The sequence below is a fragment of the Grus americana genome, chromosome 1 (genome assembly GCF_028858705.1).
Source record: "Grus americana isolate bGruAme1 chromosome 1, bGruAme1.mat, whole genome shotgun sequence".
In the NCBI taxonomy this organism is placed as follows: Eukaryota; Metazoa; Chordata; class Aves; order Gruiformes; family Gruidae; genus Grus; species Grus americana.
The window spans coordinates 191,091,656-191,115,656 of NC_072852.1; the positions used below are offsets into that span (position 1 = coordinate 191,091,656).

The following is a 24,001-nucleotide window of genomic DNA, read 5'->3' on the forward strand; positions in this document are numbered from 1 at the left end:
TGTGGACTACCGCGGAGTGGGAAATTAATGCCCTTTGATTTATTGATAGTGCTATAGTCTTGTGACCAGATTCCTCATTCATTTACATCATATATAGCTATTGATATTGGAGCAGGACAGAAACCCTTCCAATCCGATTTGCCCTGGCAGCAATCACAACACAGAGCTCACAGATAGGACGCTGGGTGGCTCAGCTCAGCCTAAGTAACTGCTCGGGTAGCAGAAGGGAACAGACATAGCAAAGGAGGAGTCACTGCCTGCTAGTTTATCCTTCCTTATAGCAGTTGGTAAATATACTGTAAGTGTTACTTGTGTAACTAGCCATCAAGTATATATACCCTTTCTGGCAGTGAAGGAGGTGGGTGCTTACTTAAGTTCCCACAGAAATCAGAGGGCAGTGCTGGCCAGTTTACAAAGGGTGGGGTGAGAAGGGAAAGGTTCAGAGCTGCTTTTTCTTTCTGCATCATAGTATATACAACAGATTCACCGTAAGTGTCTATACAACAGATTCACTGTGTCTACCTCGCATATATTTCTGACCTGATACATTTTCCACTGGGAAAAAAATCTAATGAGCTGGCACAAGAAACACCTGACAGCAAGATCAGCACTGCAGGAACAAGGGACCCGCTCGCTGCAGACTCACCTTCACCTGTCAATGAGTGCGGTACAATAAACCCTGCCAGCAGTCAGGAACGTGGCAATCCAACCCACAAAGGGCTTGCAGATTATCTAGAGATTTTTGGTGTTCTGGAACTGAAAGAAAAATCCCTCTCTGAGCCGTGAGTGCAACCACAATGATCAAAAAACAACTCCTCTGCTGACCACTTCATGACCAGAAAACAAGCAATTCGGGAACAAAGCAGTGAGATTTATTGCAAACACAGTAGTCAGTTTATGTTCTTCTATCGATACGACAAATTAGTTTTTCTTGACGCTGCATTACTGACCCCTCTCCACAACGAGATATTTATACACACATTTTAAAGCAGTAACCAAAACAGAAGTAGTTTTATTCTTTTTTCCTGATACAAATGCTAAATATCACAGCCATAGACGTAAGCAAGAAACTGTTCCAAATAAATATGCATGGAAAGATCTTTGACAGCTTGAAAACAAATTTAAACACAGTAATTATTGTATAAAGGTTTAACAAATGGTATTACTGCTAGCAGAATAAGCATCTCCAGGGAAAAGAGGATTGAATACATAATCTGGAAATAGATTAAATATATATATAAAATATACTCAGTTTATTGCATGGATAGATAAATATTAACATATTTGTGCACATAACTGGGAATGAGGCACTTATTCAGGTTAGTATAAACAAGGCCACTTGTTAAGTAGAAGGGAAAATGTTAATAAGCCTCCAAAACATTTTGCTGAAATCTAAAACCTTGAAGCCATAATAAAAAGGGCATGCTGTTACAGATGTATTTATAGTTCACTGAATTGTAAGAAATCCAATTTCTTAAGAGTGGGACAAATCTGGCAGGCCTCACTGAAAACATTGGGATTTTTTTCCCAGGCAGAGGACTTTGATATCTGATTCATGAATCTTACTCATGCCTGTGCAGCTTTTCAGTGTTTGCTTTGTATTTTTCTTTGTTATCACCAGTTTGCATTATTATTTTATGTATTGTCAGAAAAAGATTTGTCTGATAATCCCCATCAACCTAAACATTTTACAGAGTTGTAATCAGATGCTATTCAAAGCAGCGATGGAGTTGTTTACCGGGCTAAATATTTGGCTTGTAGAACACATGGGTTTTGATGTGATTTTATAAAAAGAAATAGTAATTAAAAAAAGATTTTGCCTGCAAGCAACTTTAATGATATTTCAGTCCATTAAAATTCAAAAGCAGAAAAATAGCTCTACTGATAAACACCTAATTTCTGTTTTTTATATATATACTTTAAAAAAGATTTTCTCTGCTTATACAGAACAGGCATTTCATAAATATTAAAATGTTCTATTATTTACATGTGTCCCATTTTACTGTAGAATCATTGACTGCTATTATCCAAACATGCAGGTTCTAGGAGACAAATTCTGCACTTCTCATTGTCATTGTGATTTCACCTAGGCAAATTTGATCTTAGGTTACATTCGCAACTTAGTTGTGAACTTAAACTAAATACACAAAGTATCTGTGGGTTAAGTCTTTGATCAATCTTGCACACGTAATACATGGATCACAAACCCAGGAACTTCATTAAAAGAGTAAATTAATGTCAGGTGACTAGGGAAAAGGTCTAATGCACTGGGCATGTCTTGTGGATAATTGTCTCAGGCTAGTACTCAGATTAATTAAAATAAAAGATGACTGCATGGTTTTAATAATGGAGTTTGACCCTTGGGTTGCTGCAAACATCCTTCAATTAAGCAGTCTGAATCACAGTCTTTAGAAAACCTAGAAAAGGTAGGACAGATTCTGACCTGATTCATTTGGTGAAAAACTCATAAAATCTTATTAAATGAGTGAAGTCATAACAATATAAATCCAGAGCAAGAGATATCAGCGTGAGTCCCTCTGTGGGCACATTCAGACTGTACCATGAATCATAGCACAGATATTCCCAGGCTAGTAGACCGCAACATTTCTGAGTCTTTATGGCTCAGAGGACGATGGTGCAGAATTACTAGGTCAGGTCTCTCTGTGTTGACAGAGCAGCACAGCCAGGCCAGGAAGCCTTTTGGATGGATTTTTTAGTTCAGAGGCAGCATTGTGTGCTTGCAGCCAGGCTGCTTTCAAGTTAGACCCTATTCAGTTAACTCAGATCTCCGCAGCATGGTCCCCAGAATACCAAATGCCAAGTGTACTGCAGTCAAAGATAGTTAGAGGGCTGATGGCACCCACCACCACAAGATGGTGGAAGGGAACAGGTATTTTAGCAACAGTCTCAACAGCCTGATTCAGATTTTGTATAGTTTATATAGTTTAACTCCATTGACTTGAAATGACTTATTTGTATATAACACTAGTGTGGCAAATGGGACAATCTGTCCTGAAGGTTACGTATTTTTCATGGCCAAAACTTTGGCAGGATATCTTTGGGACAGAACAGGTCCTATCTGGACAAGAACCGACGTGGAACACTGCTGATCCAAACTTCTGTGGAACATCATGCTGTCATGTTACCTAAATCAAGAACACTGATAGAAGATTAGAATTACTCTTGCAAAAGCAGTCACTTGTTAAAAAATGCCCAACATTGACCTAGCATGTTCGTTAAGATGTGCTATGATAATACAGTAATAAATGTTACTTGGTTCAATCAAATGTTATTTTTTCTTCTGTTGCCATTTAATATGGCAACTGACAATCACATGCTGGACTCAGTATCATGATTTGTAGGCTCAGTTCAGGCAGAACCTTGTCCTCTGCATTTTCAATCTAATGCTATCATCTTCTCTAGGTACTAAAATACTAATGCTTGCATTTCCCAGCAGTGGATATGCACTAACAAATATAATTTACCTTACAACACTTCCATGATCCATTATAAACTTAAAAGGACATAAGCATCCAGTTTCTGTGAAAAACAAAATTATTTCTGGATTTGCTGCATTCTTTGGCTTTATATAAACATAAATAAGGAAAAAAATTCTCAGATTAAATAGCTGAATAAGAATTTGCAGAAAAGAGTATGTATTGCATCCTGTGACATGCAACTGATTATAATGTTATGCTGTCTAATCTAGCTGTCTTTTGAAAAAGTTCAGTTACACATAAGTAAAAAAAAAAATAAAAATCACTGGTATAGCTTAAGCTAAGTCAAAAGTTTATAGGAAGGAGGATTCATGCCTAAGGCATTTCATCACCTTTCAGACTAACTGTAGACATTGAGTTCTTTGTGAGAAACAGTACAAAATTTCACTGAAGAGTGTAAGGAATTCCTCCTCTCAAGTATTCTGTGTTTCCGAAGAAACAGATTTCCTCTCTTATTGCAGACAGGATATATAGCACCCTTGGATAGTTTCTTCTACATTTTTGAAATATCAGAAAATACAAAAACAAAACAAAATTTTCTCCCTTACAATGCAGTTCCTTGAATTGCTGCTTAAGATTAGTGCATGATACAGGGATGTCAGGATTACCTTTCGTGCAAAGTGGGAGATTCGGTACAGATTCTTCTATTCTGATAATGGCACCAAGAGTTCAGGATAAAAAATTTCAAGTACACCTAAAAGCATATGTACTTTTTATACCTCATGAGTCACCATGATCTGCTGCTAAGAAAGTGCAGTTCAAGTTTCTTTTTGAGGCACTCTGGAGACTCTGGCTTGAATCCTGTGGTCTCGGAATCAAACCTCCGAGCTGTCGCTGGTGTAATTATACGGTAGCATCATTGGTTCGTTGCTGCCCGACTCCTTTGTGGCTTCCTTCTTCTCAGAATTTTGTTTCCATTTTAGCAGCAAAATGATGACTGCAATTAAGCAGATGGCAAGGAAAACGGCAGCAACTCCACCAATGATTGTGACTACGCTGACCCCTGCATTTTGGTTATTCAGTTCCCTGGGGAGAACGCCATTGACTGCAACCTCCCTTTGAGGAACCTGTTTCTTGCTGGTGCGATCCAGTGCTATGTGCTGTATGTTTGTTCCTCGGCTGTTTTCTGCTCCAATGTCTTTTGCGAGTTCTGGGGCCTGCTCAGCTCCCCTCTTCCGACGTCTCTGTGTGGATGCTCCTGGGTTCCCACTACTAAAGAGCGAGTGGTACTGGTGCTCCACACTTCTTTTGCCAATTCCACGGTTAGAATTCTCTTTTGAACGTACAGTGTAGATTGTATGGACATACCACTCCCTACCCAAAGACACCTAGAAAGACACAATTTTTTGTATTTAAACACACACATACATAATCTGGACAGCACTATACACAGAGAAAATCAATCACTGTTCTGAATTGATTGCCTGGACAAGTACTTTCAAAATCATGCACAGATAACACCCCCACTATGTGCCAACATGCACCAGAGGAGTCATGTTTTCTGCCAAAATTTTAAGACGGCGTAGTCTCCATTCCTCTTCATATCCAGAATCTATGGCTATCAGGTGCAGATAAAGAAGCACAGCCTTGGCATTTTTTTGGTACTGTTAGTATCAATGGCCATACAAAGAACCTCAGCTGTAGACAGGCCACGGAAGATGACCTTCCAGGCTCAACCTGCCAGCTGGCTAGGTCCTGGCTGTGGTTCTATTTCCATCTTAACATAAGAAACCAATTTTTTTACTGTGAGGATGGCTGAATATTGGAACAGGAAGGCTGTGGAGTCTCCATCCTTGGAGATATTTAAAATCCAACTGGACATGGTCCTGGGCAACCTGCTCTAGTTGTCCCTGCTTTGAGCAGGGCGTTGGAACAGACATCTCCAGGGGTCCCTGGCTACATCATCCATTCTGTGATTCCATGATTCCCTGCAGTTTGTGTGAGATGGTGCTATCTTATCTGAATTTGTCTTGTCCATAATATATTTGGACTCCACAAGGTCCAGCAGGATTGCCTGAATACTTTCTAAAAACTACTGGCTGATAATTTCAGTGATTGCATCCAACTTCTGTTATTGTGCGAAATAGCACATTTTCCACCTTACTCTTGTTTTTCTTTCTCAGAACATACTGCTGCTTCCTCTTCTCATTCATTTGACAGAATGAGGACAAAAATTACTGCATTACTGGAAATGCATTCTTCGTATCAAAAATAAGATTTCATTTTCATGGGAACACCTTATGAAACCCTTTTTATCTGGTAACTAGGCTGTTCTCTTAAATATTTCATTGCTTACAATGGGATCTTTAATACTGAAGTGGACAGGAGTAGGATTAAATTCTCCTCCATATTTTTTCTACTGATTTATACACTTGAGTTTTGCATGCAGTTTTGCAAATACTAAAGAGACAAATACTGAACAGACAACTCCTGGCTGGGTTATATAGATCAAAGTGATGAACACACACAGCTGAAGAATTATATTGAATTAAAAAGTAGTTGCACCCTTTAGATGTCAATTTCTGGGCTTAGGTGTCTCACAGTGTGCCAGTCTGTGAGGAAAGAATTGCACAGAAAATCCTGAGTATCAATTAGATTTTGATGAAGTTCACTACAAATGCTTATGATTCCTTTATTTTTGTCTCTAACAAGTGAGATAGAAAGCAGGGAAACAACACTGTGTAACAAGTAACTTAACAAGTTCTTAGAAGAAATGCATAAGGGTAATTTGTATAATTTCTGGTTAGACTATGGAATTAGGCAAGAGAAAAGCATAGTAATCCCACAGGAATCTTTTAATAATTGCTCCATATTTTGTATCTAGAAATTTTTAAGCATTTATAATCCTGTTTGATTGTCACTGGAACCAGAATAAATCTTTCTATTGGCTTCAATATCACGTACTGTTAACAACACCTCTTGTGCAAGTGTTTCCTTCTTGGTTCACTACTCTTGCTAATGAGCTACAGAAACCATACCTGAAATAGGGGGGTTGAGTCCACTTTAAATCCATCAGAGCCTGGCTGTTTAACTAAAGGAATTGCTTCAGGATCATCTATTGCAAGTTTTGCATTAAAAAGCACATTTCCAAAGCTTGTGGCTTGTGTCTCTGGCTGAGCTTTGTCCTACATGGCCATGGAGAGAAAAAAAAAAAAAAATTGTAAAAGATAAATTCATTTCTTCCAGGAAAAACAGTTCCAATATTTATATGCAATGTATAAATTGTGCAATTTACACATGCTATTTTATGCAATACAGAGTAATATCAAGACAAAAGACAAGAGAAGCAATTGTGGTCACATCTGACTTGTACTAACTTCTATTTAATGTCTTGCCTGAAGACTTTTTTTTTTTGGTGGAAATAAAAGGGGGAAACTCTAGCAAACAACCATAAGTACATTCCTAAAATACAAAAGATACATAAATGTGGTCTGAAATAAAAGTAAGAAGACTATTTCCCAGTTTAAAGAAGCTAACTTTCATTTTGATTAACAGAGATTCATGTAAATTACTTTAGTTAATCAGATAATCAGATAATCATCTTACTTAAAGTTAAGTCTCTAAAAGTTGGGCATCTAGTCTGTAGTCATCTAGGTTTAATTTATAATTATTTTCAGAAGGGAACTAATCTCTTAGAAATTCTAAACCAGCTTTAGAGCTCTTTCCCTATTGACTATAGAGACAACCTGGGTGACTAACTCTACATTATACCCTAAATTTTGGGTGGCTAAAGATGAAACAAATTCCAATGCTTAACTTGCTTGTCTCCTAAGACTCTCTCTATGGAAGGGAAGTAGACAATGCAGAGTAAAAGCCTATCTTGGGATTCTAACTTAAGTCAAACTCTAAATGATGAGAGTCCTCTGAAGGATTAAGAATATAACTAGGAGGGAGATAGGTAAGATACTGCCTTCATCAGTTCGTGTTAGCCTGCAGTTTGAGTAAAAAAAATTAGTGCCATTGAGAACATTTTAAAGAATAGTGGGTTTTGGATAAAAAAGAAGTTAGGGGAAAAAAAATATATGAGCATCCTCCCAGAATTAGAACACTTACCACAATCTTAAACCTGTACAGAAGGGATGGAGAATCAGCAAGGCACCCATATTCAGTGTTGGATGGATTGTATTTGGGTACATATCCATCAGCTCCTGTGCACAGGAAAACCTTCTCGATGCTACAGTAGAAGGAATCACCCAAATTCTGCACTGGATCCACCATCACCCGACCATATATGATATCACCTGTAAGTAGCGCACACAGTTCACATCCTAGTACACCGGAACATTTTGCACAGTACCGAGGCTAAATTAATAAGCCTAATCAAGAAGCTTAGTGCAGTGTAATGTGACTATACCCAAAGACACCTTGCAACCCAATTTCCTCTGAAGAGGGCTGACAAAGGCTGTGATCACAGCATACTCTTCCATGCACTCTGGGCCACATAATAACCATGGGAGGCCATTTGCTCTCGTTATATAACCTGAACCAGTTCAGAGGCTGCTTTAAATTCTGGCCTATACTGGGCTCTTCACTCAAAAAGTGACTTAAAGAAATATTAAGTACTCCTCTGCACCAGACCAGGGGGTAGGTTTTGGCCCCCTGATAATGTACTTTGTTGAAGACATGTTCTTTTTTATGTCAGTAGAATCCTGTTCAGGCTGCATAAGAGTTCACTTGTACTTGGTCAGATGGACATAATTTAATACTGTACAAGTGACAAGAACATTATGGAAAGTCACAGAGACATTTTCTGAGACTTGGCTCCCTACTGTGTAATTGCATTTCAGCTGTCTGATAATGTTTGAGATAAGACATGCTTGCCAGGCCTGTACAAATAACCTGGGCCATTGCTACGCAGGCAAGAAAAGTATACTGTGTGTAATGGTCAGATATGTAGGACAGAAAGTGGTTGGGAAGGCTGAGAATTTGGAGAAAGAAAGGAGAAATCTTGTGTTGCTTTCTACAACAACTTGGAGCAACTGTAGTCTTTGAGAGAGACCAGGTACCTGCTGTTCAAGAGACTGTGCAAATACATCACAAAAGACAGTCGTATATTCAAGGTGCTGGCACTCCAATAAATAGGCAAAAGAGGCACACAAGGAAAGCAGCGGAATGAAGTGACTACTTAGGTCCACTGACAGATGTATCAATTGAATCAATCTTCCTATCCCCAGCCTACTCGGTGGAGGGCAGGGTGAAGGGAGGAAGCCTTGATGCTGTGCAAGCACTGTTCCACAATAGCCAAAACATTGGCATGTTATCAACATTGTTTTAGCCTCAGATGCAAAGCACAGCACCATATCAGCTGCTACTGAGAAAGTTAACTCCATCCCAGCTAGACCCAGTACACTGACCCACAACAAAAAGACTGTAATACTCACTTATCAACTAGGAATGTTCTTAATATCAGCCAATGTTTATAAAGTGCTCAGCTTATGAGAAATGGCACCAGTACTGTAATCCTCAAACGTAACAGTTTCAGTGCAGATTGGCCAACAGCTCTGACGTAAACTCCCAGGTAGGAAAGACAAATGCAAAAGAACACAAGCAGCAAGCCCAAGCCCTTACTCCTATCTTGTTTTGACTGAAGCAGGAACCTGACTGTGTGGAACACGTTAAATATGCATGATCTGTGCACAATTATACCTTCTGAGAAAGCAACATCACTTTCTTGCCCAAAGCCCATTGAGCCATCAGAGAGCCACAGTGTCTTTTTGGAGAGGAGGAACATCTGGGTGTTCAAGCTGAACTCAGCAGCCACTGGGTCACTGACCTAAAACACAACAGCATAAGGCTCCTCAACAAGTATTCTTTAATGACTCTTAAAACACAGCATGATCTTCTCCCAGTGTACATCATTTATCAGCTCCGCACATCTACATGCAATAATACAGTTTAACCAAAAATATTTCTTTGTACTAAACATATATTGCTATATATTTCACATGCATACAACCTTTGGGTTATCTGCCTCTGTGATATTTGATAGGATTCTAGGTTAGTTTCTTCCCACTACAATTTTACAAATCTCAGCCAAAGAGGTGCCCAGGGCAACTTATGTGTGGGGGTAACATGAGGAAAATATTTCCCTCAATAACTCAGACTCATCAGAGCCTGTTTTCTCTATCCCATTTTCATTCTTACACCCAAGTCCCACCTCTGCTTCTGATCCTCTGCCAATTATTTGAAAGTGCACATTGCTGAGGACTTATCTGCAATTATCAGTTCTTCTGATGTGCTGCAGGATATCTGGGTATGTATAACAGATCATGCATATGAAAATGCACCAAACCATGTGAGCACCTTTTTATGCTAATATGTGTCTTGATGTATTTGACAGAGTTATGTATGGTTCTTCCTTGATTACATCACAAGAATAAAATAAATCAGTACTATCAGCAGCAGGTTCTCACTGGGACATATAAGTTAGAAGGCAAACCATATAGGGACATGCCATAACAGAAAGAACATAGTGACAGAAGAACTGGGAAGAGTCCAGAATTCAAAAAGATGCAGTGTACCTGAGGAAACAATCTGGAAGATGCACACATGGGAAAAAAAAAAAAAAAAAGATAAAAGAATGAGAGGCCACTAAACAAAAAATGCTAACATATAAGTGTATTTATGCATATATATGTATATGTGTGTGGAAAGGAAGGAAGAAAAACAGAAATGAAAACATTCTTGCTAGCTTATGGACAAGGGGCTGATAGAATCAGGTATAACAGTATCAATAGAAACTACTGCTGCAAGTTATACAGCTGACACATTTATTCTTCTTCAAATCCCTTTTTCACAACAGTCCAAAAACTATCAAAGCAACAGAATTTGGCAGGAAGAATGTATAGCTGAAATATTTTTATAAACCCACTGCTATTCTTCAGAAAGAGGAACCTACCCCCATAGCCTTTTCACAGAAATAATAATTAAAAAAAAAAATTTCTATTCTCTTTGGAATACTTCCTTCTAAATGCCTTGGATTCAGGCTATTGGACTGCAGTCCCACAGCTTCAAATACCTGACTGACAAAACTGGTTTCCAGCTGGGGTTCTGAAAGAGAATCAAGCATGGCCTCATCAAGCTCTTCCTGGGCAGAGTAAATGCCCACTGAATAGGAAACAAGAAGTGTATATTCAGCTAAAGGCACTGAACTTCAGCCACACAGTTTACAACAGGGGTAAGAGCAATGGTCTGAGTAAATATTATGCATATAGCTATGAATACATCTCTTAGGCATCCAATTTTAAGTTAGTATTTTTATTTCAGTTTTACGTGCAAGTCTCAGTGCTGCCAATGGCTGACACATAGCTGTTGTTTATGACAGTAGTTTAATTATTTTCATGTGCATTTGAGGCCTTTTAAACAAGAGCTTTTAGAAAAATAATCTGTGAGGATCTGCTGGGTGAGAAGAAAACTGTAAATTTATTCTGCCTATTTGCCGTGCCCATCAACTCTGCATATGGATGATTTGAGGATGATGCAGATCACTCATGGTAGACATCCCCACCTCCATGGGACCAAAGCCCATGAGACACTTGGTACTTCAAGAAGCAGAGAGCTCTTGAGACTGGTGCATCCCAGGGCAACAAGTATGCTGATTATGGAAGTGCTTCTGTCAGGAGAGAGTCATGCACATTTAAAGAAAGGAGATGCTGAAAAGACTGGGATAAAGCAAAGCTTGCAGGTTGAATGCTGTTCATGTTCAGGAAATCCCAGAGTGAGACAGTGGTAATACAATACTCACTACTGTTCCAGGCTACCTGTTTCCCTCTTCAGGGGCCAAAGAGAGGAAAAAGGAGATGGGCAGATACATGTTAAAGAAGGAAATGTTGAACCAAAATCTCTAGACAGGAGACACTAAATATATTGTTGTCTTGATGTTTGATTCTTAAAATGGCCCCTCACTCATGAACAGTGAAAATAATTGTGAAGAAAATTAGAACAAAAAGTTTGCAAGAAAATGAAAAACCTCATATTAAGAAGCCCAAGAAGATAATTCTGTACAACAGCTGGAGCATTAGACTAAGAATAAGGAGAAACAACTCCTGTGTTGCTCCAACATTTCATCATTAGACTTTACAAAGTCATTCTGATCCAGTTGTAACAACTGCACTCACTGACTTCCTAGAATCATAGAATGGTTTGGGTTGGAAGGGACCTTAAAGTTCATCTAGTTCCAACCCCACTAGACCAGTAGGCAATATCTAGCACTAGATAGAGTACAACACTCTCCACTAGACCAGGTTGCCCAAAGCCCCATCCAACCTGGCCTTGAACGCTTCCAATTTGTTCCAGTGTCTCACTGCCCTCACTGTAAAAAAGTTATTCCTTATGTCCAATCTAAACCTACCTTCCTTCAATTGCCTCTTGTGCTGTCACTACAGCCCTTGGTAAAAAGTCTCTGTCTTTCTTATAAGTCCCCTTTACACATTGAGAGGCCACAAGAAGGTCTCCTTGGCTCATTCTCTTCTTCAGGCTGAACAACCCCAACTTTCTCAGCCTTTCTTCATAGGAGAGGTGCTCTTGCCCTCTGAAAATTTTTGTGGTCCTCCTTTGAACCCACTCTAACAGGTCCACAACTTTCTTGCACTGGGGACCTCAGGACTGGATGCAGTGGGCCTGTGCAAGGTATCAGGTGTTTCCCAGTCTAAGGACCAGCATCACAGTCTGACCTTTCATGCTCATTTCCCTGTTTTTTGTTTCTTATTTCTAAAACAATAGATACCAGTGCTTATTCAGTTTTGCAGAATGACTAGAAATCTTAGAGCTAAAGTGCTAGATATTGCCTACTGAATTTGTAGTACTGTACTATCAATAATTGCTGCTTTTTTGGGACCTGCCTTAAGTCCACATAGTCTTTCAATCTGTGATCAAAGGGTACAATATCATGAGCCACAGAATTTCCTGAATTTCTTTTACTATGAGTATCTCAAGAAAAAGAGTTGGTCTCAGTTTGAAAATTGCTGGTGATGGGGGACTAACTGGCCACAGTTCTTGGTGATTATGACACTGTTGCAATTTTGTACCTTATCCCTATTTTGAATTGATGTAACTGAAACTTCAATATACTGTATTATTAAAGCTTTATCAGATATAATGGCCCTTATAGTATCCATTTATTTTTTCCAAGGCAGTTCTTAGTCTTAGTTCTTCGTTCTTACTCATAGGCTTCTTCCAGGTAAGAGTTAGATTTCTCTCTAGGCTACTTTGCCCATTTTGCAATTATTTTTGCAGCTCTTTTGAACTTTCTTTGAATTATCAACATCTTGTTTATGCTAGGACCAGACACAAGCTCTGGTTCAGCATTGCTGTAAATTGCTTTAGAGTTCCCAGAAGCAGATTAGGAATGCCAGACAAAAGCTGAAGTACTCAACTAGTATAAATTCCCCTCAACCCCTGTATACGAACTTTTCCAAAAAGTTTTGCAGGTTAACTCTGAGAAGGCAGGTTTCGTGTCAGATCATGTATCATATCTCTGCTTTGCCAGGACTTAATGCCATATCAGCAATCATCTGTTCTCCCACAGCTGGCATAATGCCAAATAAAAGCATAAAGACTGCATAAATTGCCTTGTGTATTCTGGCTAATTCAACAGAAAAGTGATTGTGTATCCCTGACTGACCCAGATCGGATTTATACTGTAAGATGATTTAATAGCATACATCTATACCATTAATGAGCACAAAACCACAGCCGCACTGTTCCAGTATTAGTTGTAGTGGCTCCAAGTAACAGAAATTATATACTTCCTTCTTACACATCCCAAGGTCATGCTAGCCTTTTTGATAACACTGTAAACTGGCAGTTTATGTTCTGCTTACTATCCAACACAACCCCCAGATTTTTTTCAGTCAATGCTTTCTATAGCAGAGTCCATTTCTCCATATTTTGTTCCCAGCTGCAGAGCTTTACAGCTAGGCTTTGTGAAAAGTATGCTGTTTGCCTGTTCCCATGTTACCATATGATCCATATTGCTATGGGTAGGATTTGTCTAACTTTCGTGAGTCTTAAAGCTAAGCACATTACCATTGTTGGCTATTTACACTTCCTCTATAGTCAGTGAAGGAAGTTCTACCTTAGGACTGAATGAGTCTTCCTCTGGTGGTCCCACTTCTAATACCAGAGACCAAGCTCTGGTCTTTGTGTCAGACGAAAACCTTCTGATAACAGTTTATATTTTCCTAATTATCTGATAAAACTATTTAATACCAAAGCCAATAGGTAAGTAAAGAATTCCCAAAGGTTAGTTTATATCACAGTAACTATCCCTTAAACCAATGTCAATGAGCTTCCTATTGGCCATCAAAGATTGGTCATGCACTGAGGACAAAAAACCATTTGTGCTCCTACATTAGCCTTTCCCAGTTTAGTAAAGCTGGTTAAATAGCAGGAGAGGAGCATGTGCTGTCCCATCAGTTTAGGAGTTGGTTTGTTCATAAGCAAGTGCATTCAGTTTCTAGCACTATCATTACAAGACCAACAAAGGCAATTTGGGAATCAAACTAAAAAGGAAACATGACAAAGGTATCATTTGGGGGGTACCTGCTGGAATCGAATATCCAAATCAAATGTGATTGGCTCTCTAGGATTGCAGATCACTGGTAGGCTGTACTCCTGATGTGGAGCAGTGGTACAAGCTATCATCTTCATGGTGTATGTTCCAGAATAGTCTCGAACCTGAAGAGAAAGAGAGAGAGCTGTTCCACCAACATCCTAACAGGCTGGGGCAACAGAAGACAGCAAAGGCTGAGGTTTTACCGCAAAATCTGACACAAAGCTCCACTGCTGTACTGGCTGGTTGTATGTTGGCTCGCTTCGGATGAGGCTGAGGCTAAAAGTCAGGCCTGGGTGATCAGCTGACATAACCATGGAAGTTAAAGATGAAGCTAGAAACATGCCAAGAGACAGATTTGTCATGTTTAGTGTTTCACTGCAAGCTCTCAGAGCCTGAAAAACATTCCCAATAATTCATAATCCATAATGTCATAGTTGATGTTAATACCTTTACAGGGCACTGGGTTTTATTAACTGAAACTAACAAAATCAATTACAGTCAACACAGCTGGGCCCCCTTGATTCTTGTTCAAGTGTCTATTAAACAGTTGCTTTTGGGCTACACAACCAGAACTGTATGAAGATTAAATTTAACAGACAGGCAAAACAGTGAGAGTGGAATGGCAAAGATCTATAATCCCTCCTGTTTTAAACTTGGAATGTCAGCTCAGGGAACACAAAATAATTTCTCTTAGCAATGTAACTCTTTCGGCTCTGCCTGATAAGCAAAATCTAACATGCTAGAGGACAGCTGAGAAAAAGTAGGAGCACTGTGAAGGAGTTTTATAGGTTAATAAAACCAAGTTAAACTAAAAGAGATTTCTGAAAATGATTTTGTTCCCTTCTTATTATTGTACAGCAGATTTAATTTAGTTAGATAATCTTTTCCATGGCCAGCATTCATGCTCAGATTTGTCTGTAGACAGAGTCTTACACCTGCGATTATTCTGAATAAAGGCAGTGGGGTTTAAATAGATTAAATTGCAGGATCAGGTCCTCAGCAATGACTAATTGAATGGGAGTGAGAATGTTTTATTAACAGAGTGATACAATGCTTATACATGACCTTTCCTTACTCTCTGCAAAAGATCTAAATAACCTAGAAAGGCTTCAAGTTAGAAAAAAAAAAAGCTATCTAAGCTCAATGTAAGTAAATAGCTAATCATAGCTTTTGGATTTAAAACATATATTTATAGATCCCTAGTGGACAGAATGGCCTAGATTTTCATATTTCATAAATCAGGGTCTTAATCAAATAGAACTATCTGCTTTCCATTCATATCATTAAGTTTAACAATCTGAATGCAGTCATCAATGACAAGTAAGAAATCTCAAGTAGAGAAAAAGTCCTTATCTGAAGAGCACAATACATCAAAAAATCAGATACAAGTAGAAGAAATAAGAAAAATGAATAGTATAAAAGTTGGGAGGGCTGTCTTTGTTTTTGTAATGTTGCTAGAGTATCAATTAAGCTTACCAGGATGGGACATCACAAACAGACCATGAAACCGGGCTTCAGTCTTGAAGTTGACAACCAAGCGCCCCTCTTCACTAATACGCATGCTGGTTGGGTAGAGGGAACCTGGCAGCAGAAGCCAATTCACAAGGTTTATTCCACTTGCAGGTGACAAATAAATCACGCTCCTACAAAACTGCAGTCCCACTCTTTCATTGCCCCTTGTCATGTCAGCTGTTTGGGAGGGGCCCTGCTAGTACCTTTTGGGTTGACTCAAGATTCTTCTCAAACAAGAATTTACACAGTGGGGCCTAGAATTTTCCCAATGCTTCAGCTTTCCAAAGCACATACAGAACTTCCCTGCAAAGTCATGGGTTTACATGTTGTTGTGGACCCACACAGCTGCTTTAGCTGACTGAGGAAAGTCCACAGCACAGTCTGTGCTTGTGTTCAGGCAACAGCATGGTCAGATGCCAGGGGGTTCTATAGAAGAAATAATACTTTTGATTTCACCAGGTATTCAAGCTGACTCCTACCAATGAAAGCTGCTTCAGATACACTCTTTATCAGTGCCTCCCCATCTATTGTCCCAAGGCAGCACCCACCAGCAGTCAGTTGCAGCAGCTCTTTGTGGCTTCCATGGCAATCTGCTTGTGGGTGTGGGTGCTTGAACCTATGAAACTCATTCTGACAGGCTTTGCTGTTGATATCTGGCATGAATGTGGCCCAAAACACAGGCGTAATGTTTCCTAATTTCAGGTTACAAGGTCTTGCATATATATCAGAAGTGGTTTATTGCGGTAGCTTGCAGCCAAGTCCCTTTTTCTCTAGAGTTCTGCAAAACTTCAGAGTTCAGACATTTCCTACAATGCTCCCTTACAGAGACCCAGTGATGTGCCACTACTCTGCTTGCCAGGGGCAAGGAGGAAGCAGGAATGTTCCTCCATGAATGTGTTGAAAACCTAATACACTCACCAATGTGAATGTATACCACCTGCACAAAATCACCCGTACCAATCACATTTATCGGCACATTAGAAATACATAATGTATATATGTATGAATTATGGCTTTAGAAGACCTTGACCGCCTTACAGTTTTATGTAGAATTTATGTAGAACAACTATATGTATCCAGAGGTATGGAAATAAACTGGAAACTAGTTAACCCCTCCCTGCCCAGAAAAACAGCTGCTCATTGTGCAAGGCTGTGGAGTGAGAGAATACTGCCCAAATCAGCTTGGGGTATGTTAGGAGTCTACCCTCCGCTACCTCACTATGTTTATCATGTGTTTTGTGCTGGCTGTTTTCAAAGGGAGCTGCCAATGTTCAGCATCTCCGAAGACCTGGCCATCGGCTTCTTAAACAGAGAAATAAAAAATTAAAGCATCAACAACAGGAAAACGGTGGCTTAGATGTGCCACTGAGGATAACTGCTGAGAATGAGGATTAGATCTGGTTGTTATTCTGTGACAAGTACATCATATGATTTGTGGCATGTGACTTATTCTTTAGGCATGGCAGGACATATGCTTCGTTCTTCATGCACTGTAGATTCCTCTTGGCACTCCTCATTTCCTGCTCTTAACATCAGGACAGAAATTACATAGCTATGACTTCTGTAGTTAATATACAGAGTTTGCAGAAACAAAAATAAATGTTCACTGGAGTCCTGAAATTGTGTAAATGTACAAACATAATTATGTGCCTGTATTCTACCTTAGGCTGAGACAGATATGGAATGCCTGAAGCTTAATGCTGGGAAATACTAAGTAAATTTGCATAAAAATAACAGAGCAGCATATAGGTGTACCTATACATTTTAATCTTTCACAGACACAATAGTATGTCATTATTTTTAAAAAAAAATTTAACTTTTTGCAAAGATAAATTCTGTAATGGTAGAGTTTGACTTGTTGACTAATTATAGTCATAAACATCTACTGGCAGTATCCATCACATTTAAAGAATGTTTTACAGTTTACTGCTCTAACACATAGGACAGGCTGTTATACCCATTATATATTTCTGTATCTTTTGAATGTTTCACAATTTATGTTTTCAAATTATCAAAAGTTTCTGAAACTTTACATTCATGGCCAGAAAAAAATGATATCACAGAAAAGTTTCAATTTTTTTTCATTGAAGTGCAAACATCTTGTGTGGTAATAGAATATGAATACATAGTGAACCTTGAGGTTCTGAGTAGAAATAAATGTGCTAATTTTTGCACATGTACTTCAAATGTAACGAGACAGTTATCTTTCTTTGCAATAGAAGAACTGATGTCAATTTTACATGGATTTCATAAACATTCCAGCAGAGTACTGTGAGAGCTAGGAAATAACAGATTGTTTGCAACTGATAAAAAAATTATATGCTATTATTAATTTTTTTTTTAGTATGAGAATGATTGAAAAATCATCCTCATGCGTGGAAATTATACTCTCAGTAACAGAACATGAGTTTGATGCAAAGAAATCCAACACCCACCTTGGAGCTCTGCTTCAGGTGGGCTACCGATCCCATCCTTCCACAGGATGGCAGTGTCATACACAAAAGTCAGCCGGAGCTCTGACTGTAGGTCGAAATGCTGCCAGCCTCCTACACCCACTGGAGAGTGGAAAACATAAGAGACGTACAAGGGGACTCTCAGCGTGACATAGGACTGTACTAGGTTGAGAACCTATAAAAAGGAAAATGATTTATTTAGTTCACTGGTCATGAAAGGCAGCATTGCACAGGTAATCTAAATTCAAGAGAAAGAGAAGACAGAACTTGAAACAAATGTTGTGACTGAATCAAATTCTTTCATTTTGCAAATTGCAGATGAAGTACAAAACACCACATTTCAATGGACTTCAGTTGAGCCTACATCCCTTCAGGTTCCATTTTTGTATTTCAAACTGAATATGTGTTCTGATAAAACACAAGCCTCTCAATTTTGACTTATTTTTGTCTAGGCTTCTTAAATACATAAACAACACAGCTACAAATGATGGCTTTAGAATTTTTTTAAAATATTTTACATTTGCTCTATCCTTAGGCCTTAACCAACTCTTTTTTTGCTCACATTCTTATGTTACTATCCTGTAAGAAGTTCTTCTGGAAGACCCTGAATTTCTCAGACGTCACTGCAAGACTAGGTCCTTGGACTATATTTATCAATCTCTGGAACTATTTCTGCCTTTGTGCATGGATAGTAGCTAACATACTGCATGTAAACACGCAAATCATACTGCTTATCACTGCCTGGAAGAACTAAAAATAGTATGTAAGTTGAAACAGAATTAAAAGTAGACCCTTTATGCATACATTGTACAAAACAATAGCACTGTAATTATTATCAGTCAGGGAATTACATATTGTCTCTATATATTTTGATGAAAAAAGGCAAGAAAATCAGTGTCTGTAAACTGTCACCTCTTAAGATAGATCTTACATGATACATGAATCCACACCTTTCTGAAGAGACTTTCCATTTATGCTTTGTTATGAATTTGTTTCTATTCACATCTCTCTGATTAGAAATGTGCAATCCAGATCCTTTTAGAACATTCTGCGTTTTCTCAGAAAGATGCAGAAGGAAAGGCATTGAGATAATCTCCCAGTGGGAAACTTTTCAAAGCCATAAATGGTGCTGAACTCCGATTTACTTCCAATAGCAATTGCACAGGTAAATTTGTACATCTGAACATTTCCCTGGAGTAATTACCTTACAAACTTTTACAGAGTGTTTTGCACTATTAAAAAACCCCAACATTCAAAGAACTTTACAAGCTGTGTAAAAACCAAACTGTTTCTGGCTTCACCCACTGGCATGTCAGGGGGCTGAATGTCCATTACCTTACAGCTGCTTTACATTTCCAAATGCCAGACAAAACTTTTAGTAATATTATGAAACCACAAATTTGCTGCCTTCACTGACTAAATACTGTGAACTAATTAAGGAATTCATTACGGCAAATGTTCGTAGTTGCTACAACTTACGTTCACATGTGACACTCCTTGATCTACGCACTATGCTACCGAAACCCTTTCCACTTAGATTGTTTGCATTGTTCTATAAAATGTGCTAGCATTTAGACAGCAGACAGCCTGGCAACACAGACCGTATCACGCGGTAAAGCAGCCTGGTAGATAATATCAGATGTAACAGTTATAGATTATTTTATATTAATGCTTCTTTGTTGGTTTTACATAAATGCAATGAAGAACTTTTATTTGGAACAAAAAAAGGGTTTTCTTCTCTATACGTATTGGATGAAAAATTGAAGTTAGACACAAATATTATTCTTTAGTCCTATTTAAGTGGCAAGTTTATCTTTGGGATACCTGCATGGATATCTGAGCAATTATTTCAGACATGGATTTGCTAAATTATTCCAAATGACAACACAGAATTCTCACCTCTATTAAAAAAAAAAAAAAGCCATGATGTCACTCTACAGTGCATCATGGTTATGGTTTGCCTTTGATTCATGAGTAACCTTGAACATTTGTCATTTCCTGGAACAGTATCAAGAACTGAATATATTTGGTAGCATAACAAATGTGTTACTATTGAAAAATCATCCCAGACAAACTATGTTGGCTTTTCTCTGTCTGTTTTTGTTCTACATTTGCATGTTATACAGTAAGAATTAGACATTGAAGTCAAAGATTTGAAATTCAGTTTGCTTATGAGGAAAAGACAAAGGTACGTGGAAGAAAATTTAATGTACGTCCATTATCCTTCAAAAGAAGCATATATAATGCTTAATGATAATGTAGAGGAGGACTGGAATATCACAGGCAGAATTTAATGACCTTGAGGACTAGAATAATAGAAGTGAGATGAAATTTTATAGCATAAAGTATAAGGTAATAGAAACTAGTGACGGGGATTTCTGGTAGCAATGAAGGACATTGGTTAGAAACAATAGAGGGGAAAGAAGATTTTGGTATGTGAACTGATCACATCATAACTATGACCTTCCTACCCTCTCCATGTGATATGAACCTAAGATAAACTGAGGAATGGGGTGGAAATTAGAAGCATGCATGCCATTATATAGAGCACTAGTGAGAGCTTATCTGGAACAGCTTTGATCATCCATGCTTGAAAAAGCCTAATTTGCATTGTAGACTGCAGAAAAAGAAATCAACATCATCACAGGAATGGCAAAACTATCTGATGAGAAGAGACTAAAAAAGCCAGGTTGTTTAGCCTAGTGCAACAAAGGCTGAGGGGGAATAAGAATGCTGTCTATCCTATACACATCAGGAGATGAACAGAGAAGGGCCACTGATGATGAAAGATGGTACTGACACGGGAACAAACAGCCATATGATGGCCATGACAAATAAAGCCTAGAAATCAGAAGAATTCTAGCCCTCAGTGTGGTGGCATTCATCAAGAATAAGGAGGCCATGAAATCCTATTAGGTTTTAGATTAAGTTTACTAGTGTTGGAACCAGATTATCTACAGAGTTAAGGTAGTGGCCTGGACTAAGCAATCCACAAAACCCCTTCTAGTTCAGTATCTTATGCCACCTCAAATTCTTTCAAAGCTTTTCTTGATTTTCAAGTACAAGGTATCATCAGCTATTCATGTGTACTGTACATAAAGCGATCCATTAATGGGGTTTGTAAACCATATTTTAGGGGTTTTTTGCCTCCATTCAATGGGTTCATAGTGTTATTGAGCTCGACTCATTAGCACTGGTGGAAATCCAGCAGTAGGATCCCTTCTGGGGAAAGTCTGCCTGAAACACTGCTCCTTTGCCATACATTACCACTGCTCTGTGTGGAAAATATGAAACCATGGTGCCAAACAATCGTCTCCATTTCTAGGATCCTAGAATTTAGAAGGTTCTTCTCTTTTAGCAAAACCCATAAGAGATCTCTGGGCAGCAGGGCTGCTTGCCTCAGCCTGGGAATTTATTCATGTACACACTGATGTTTTTATAAATGTTTTTATATAATGTATGTATTAATATGTACACTCATATAATGTACACATTTTAAAATGTTTTTATACAACATACAATTTAAAGTTTTTATGCACGCAAGCCCTTCTTCAGGCACTCATGGATTTGCAGGTGTGGAGGAAAACCTGCAATGCTGATAGCCAGAGAATTACTGAATAAATAGTTCTTCTCTCTCCTAACAGTAAATTAAAACTTACAAGGCCCTCTCATTTCTTGCTGAAAAGGAAAATGCCATGAGGGCAAAACTACTTTTCAGTAGGCAGAAAAGAAAAATCTCAAGACATGCTATATGAAATACAGAAGATCTTTTTGATATAATAGAAATAAAATAGAAGAGGAAATTAACTGCAAAGGAAAACTGTGTCAGAGTAAGTGAGCAGAACTCCCCAACAAATGAATCGATGGAATGTGTTACACAGATGGAGGAGTCTTACTTCTCTAGCCCTCTTAATAATGCCGTTTAGGCGAACATGAGAAAACATTCTTTCCATTGAGTTATCTTTACTTCCCAGCACTGCCTGCAAAGCCTACTGAAAGTAGCCAGCTGTTCATATTTTATCTCAGTGTGACACTGATGAAATCAAAACAGTAACTTCGAGCTATGTAAGGGTAGGATCAGCTTAACTGCTGTGGAGAGACAGAACAGGTGCATTACATATCTATGCATCCTATGCACAGGAGATTTTAGCAGTTGTACTGACAAAATTGTATTCATTAATATTAGTTTTAAACAATAATAAGTGGGTGTGACTTTTAGCCTTGTGACACCAGGAGAGAAATACAGGCTACAGCCACACCTGAGCTGAATTGGGGAAATTGTGCCTAATACTCTGTGACAATGCCAGGTGCGGAGAACCTGAGAAGACAGAAGACAAAAATTGTTTCAAGCAGGGAACAGATTCTTAATGTTAGTATCTGAAAAAATGTAGATCACAAATCATTCCAATAGCATATCTCAAAATTCATGTGTGTGAGGGAAAAACATTATTTCTTCTGGACATTGATACAAGAAGTAGAGTTTCCTACATTTTCTTTGCAAGATAAATCATCACACAGCATAAGGTCTATTTTTGAACACTGATAATTCCCATTTAAGTCTTGGGAAATATTAATGGGAGTTTCTATAGGTGTTCTCCTTTTGTTCTCCTTTCTGATGCAAACTGTCAAACTTCATTAAGTAAAAAAAACATAATTAGTTTGAGGATCTGTCATATAACAAGTGAGAATATTTACAACAAAAAATATTTTCAGTTAAGGCTTTGGGGCATGGACTCTGTTCTACATTTATACTGTATTGTATTTATCTGGCTTACATTTCCAGATGGCAGAACTTGGCTGTGTGTGTGTGTGTGTGTGCACTGTTAATACTGATAAAATCAGAATTAGAAATTAGAAATAACACAAGTACATGTTTTATATTGTATCTCCCAATGAAACAACCTTTTCATGAAAACTATATTTTTGTCCTCCAAATTAACCTGTCTCTTTTTCTATTGCATTTATTTGCTATGTCTGTGAATTTGAGTCACACAAGCTTAACAATGTTATCAATTAACTGTTTACACAATAACAATACGGTAAAGCTAAGATTTGGCCCCAAGAAAGCACACAGCCAGGTAGGTCACAGGTGAAATGCAAAGCAGGTTTGTTTAAAGAAGTCCGAATGGAGAGAAGAATGCAATACAGCCTTGAAATGCCAGCTCCTTGAAATGTATAACCTCTTACTTTCTTACACAGCTGGTGCATTAACTTTATAATAGAGCTTTTTCTTCACAGCACTTACTAAATGCATGTGTTTGCAGCTGGAGAAAAAAAGTTTGACTGTTACTGAGCTTCCATGTCAAGGGAATACAAGTTGCAGGGTTTTCTTAAATTCGATTGTGGTGGCTGAACTGAACATAAAAACCTGAAAACAGACATTTCTGTCTATTTGCATTTTACAGCTTTTAGTGAGATTTTCAGAAAAGCTGACTTTTTCCCTTAAAGTATGATTTTGGCAAAACTAGCACTAGTAAAGCTGGAAATATACTGTTCCTGTGTAATAAAAAACCCTCTGCAAGCTGCCCTGTATAAGCTGAGGCAACACAGATTAAGTGATTTTAAAATCTGTTTTCAGATGAGATTTCCAAACACCTCAGTGCCATAACACATGTAGCATAAACATGAACTGAATATATTGGAAGAGAAACATTTTCAGTTTTTGCCAGAAATAACTGTTTTAGAGAACAAAACAAACTGCTCAGCTGTACTCAATTACACTAGCTTCAAGGTATCCATCTGTACATTCAAATATTTTAATATATGCTCTTCATCTTCATATTTCTGTCAAAGACTTGCTTAACTAGTTGTTAATAAAATTTGTTTGAATGGTGATTTCCTTGCTGCCTTATGCCAAGTCTGGCAATGGACTGGAACTAGGGAAAGCAACTTCCACACATAAATATGTGGCCATAACCACACAGAAGCCTTCACATGCCAAACTGTCTGGCTACAGCAAACAGTTATAAGAGTAGAAAATGAGA

At 38.3% G+C, this 24,001-nt stretch overlaps 1 protein-coding gene across 2 annotated transcripts in view; it reads right to left on the reverse strand.

Annotated features, from left to right (window-relative positions):
• Positions 1-856: 856 nt before the first annotated feature.
• Positions 857-24,001, reverse strand: part of FREM2 (FRAS1 related extracellular matrix 2) — a 142,821-nt gene continuing 119,676 nt past the window's right edge. Inside the window, exons 17-24 of one of the 2 annotated variants that reach the window (XM_054813844.1) lie at positions 18,000-18,192; positions 15,529-15,633; positions 14,256-14,383; positions 14,040-14,174; positions 9,144-9,270; positions 7,551-7,738; positions 6,476-6,622; positions 857-4,825 (exon numbers count right to left, since the gene is read on the reverse strand). In XM_054813844.1, the coding sequence (XP_054669819.1) occupies positions 4,313-4,825; positions 6,476-6,622; positions 7,551-7,738; positions 9,144-9,270; positions 14,040-14,174; positions 14,256-14,383; positions 15,529-15,633; positions 18,000-18,192 (1,536 nt within the window). In that variant the 3' untranslated portion in view covers positions 857-4,312. Of the gene's footprint in view, positions 4,826-6,475; positions 6,623-7,550; positions 7,739-9,143; positions 9,271-14,039; positions 14,175-14,255; positions 14,384-15,528; positions 15,634-17,999; positions 18,193-24,001 lie in introns of those variants that run through there. The other variant, XM_054813845.1, reaches the window with a different exon arrangement.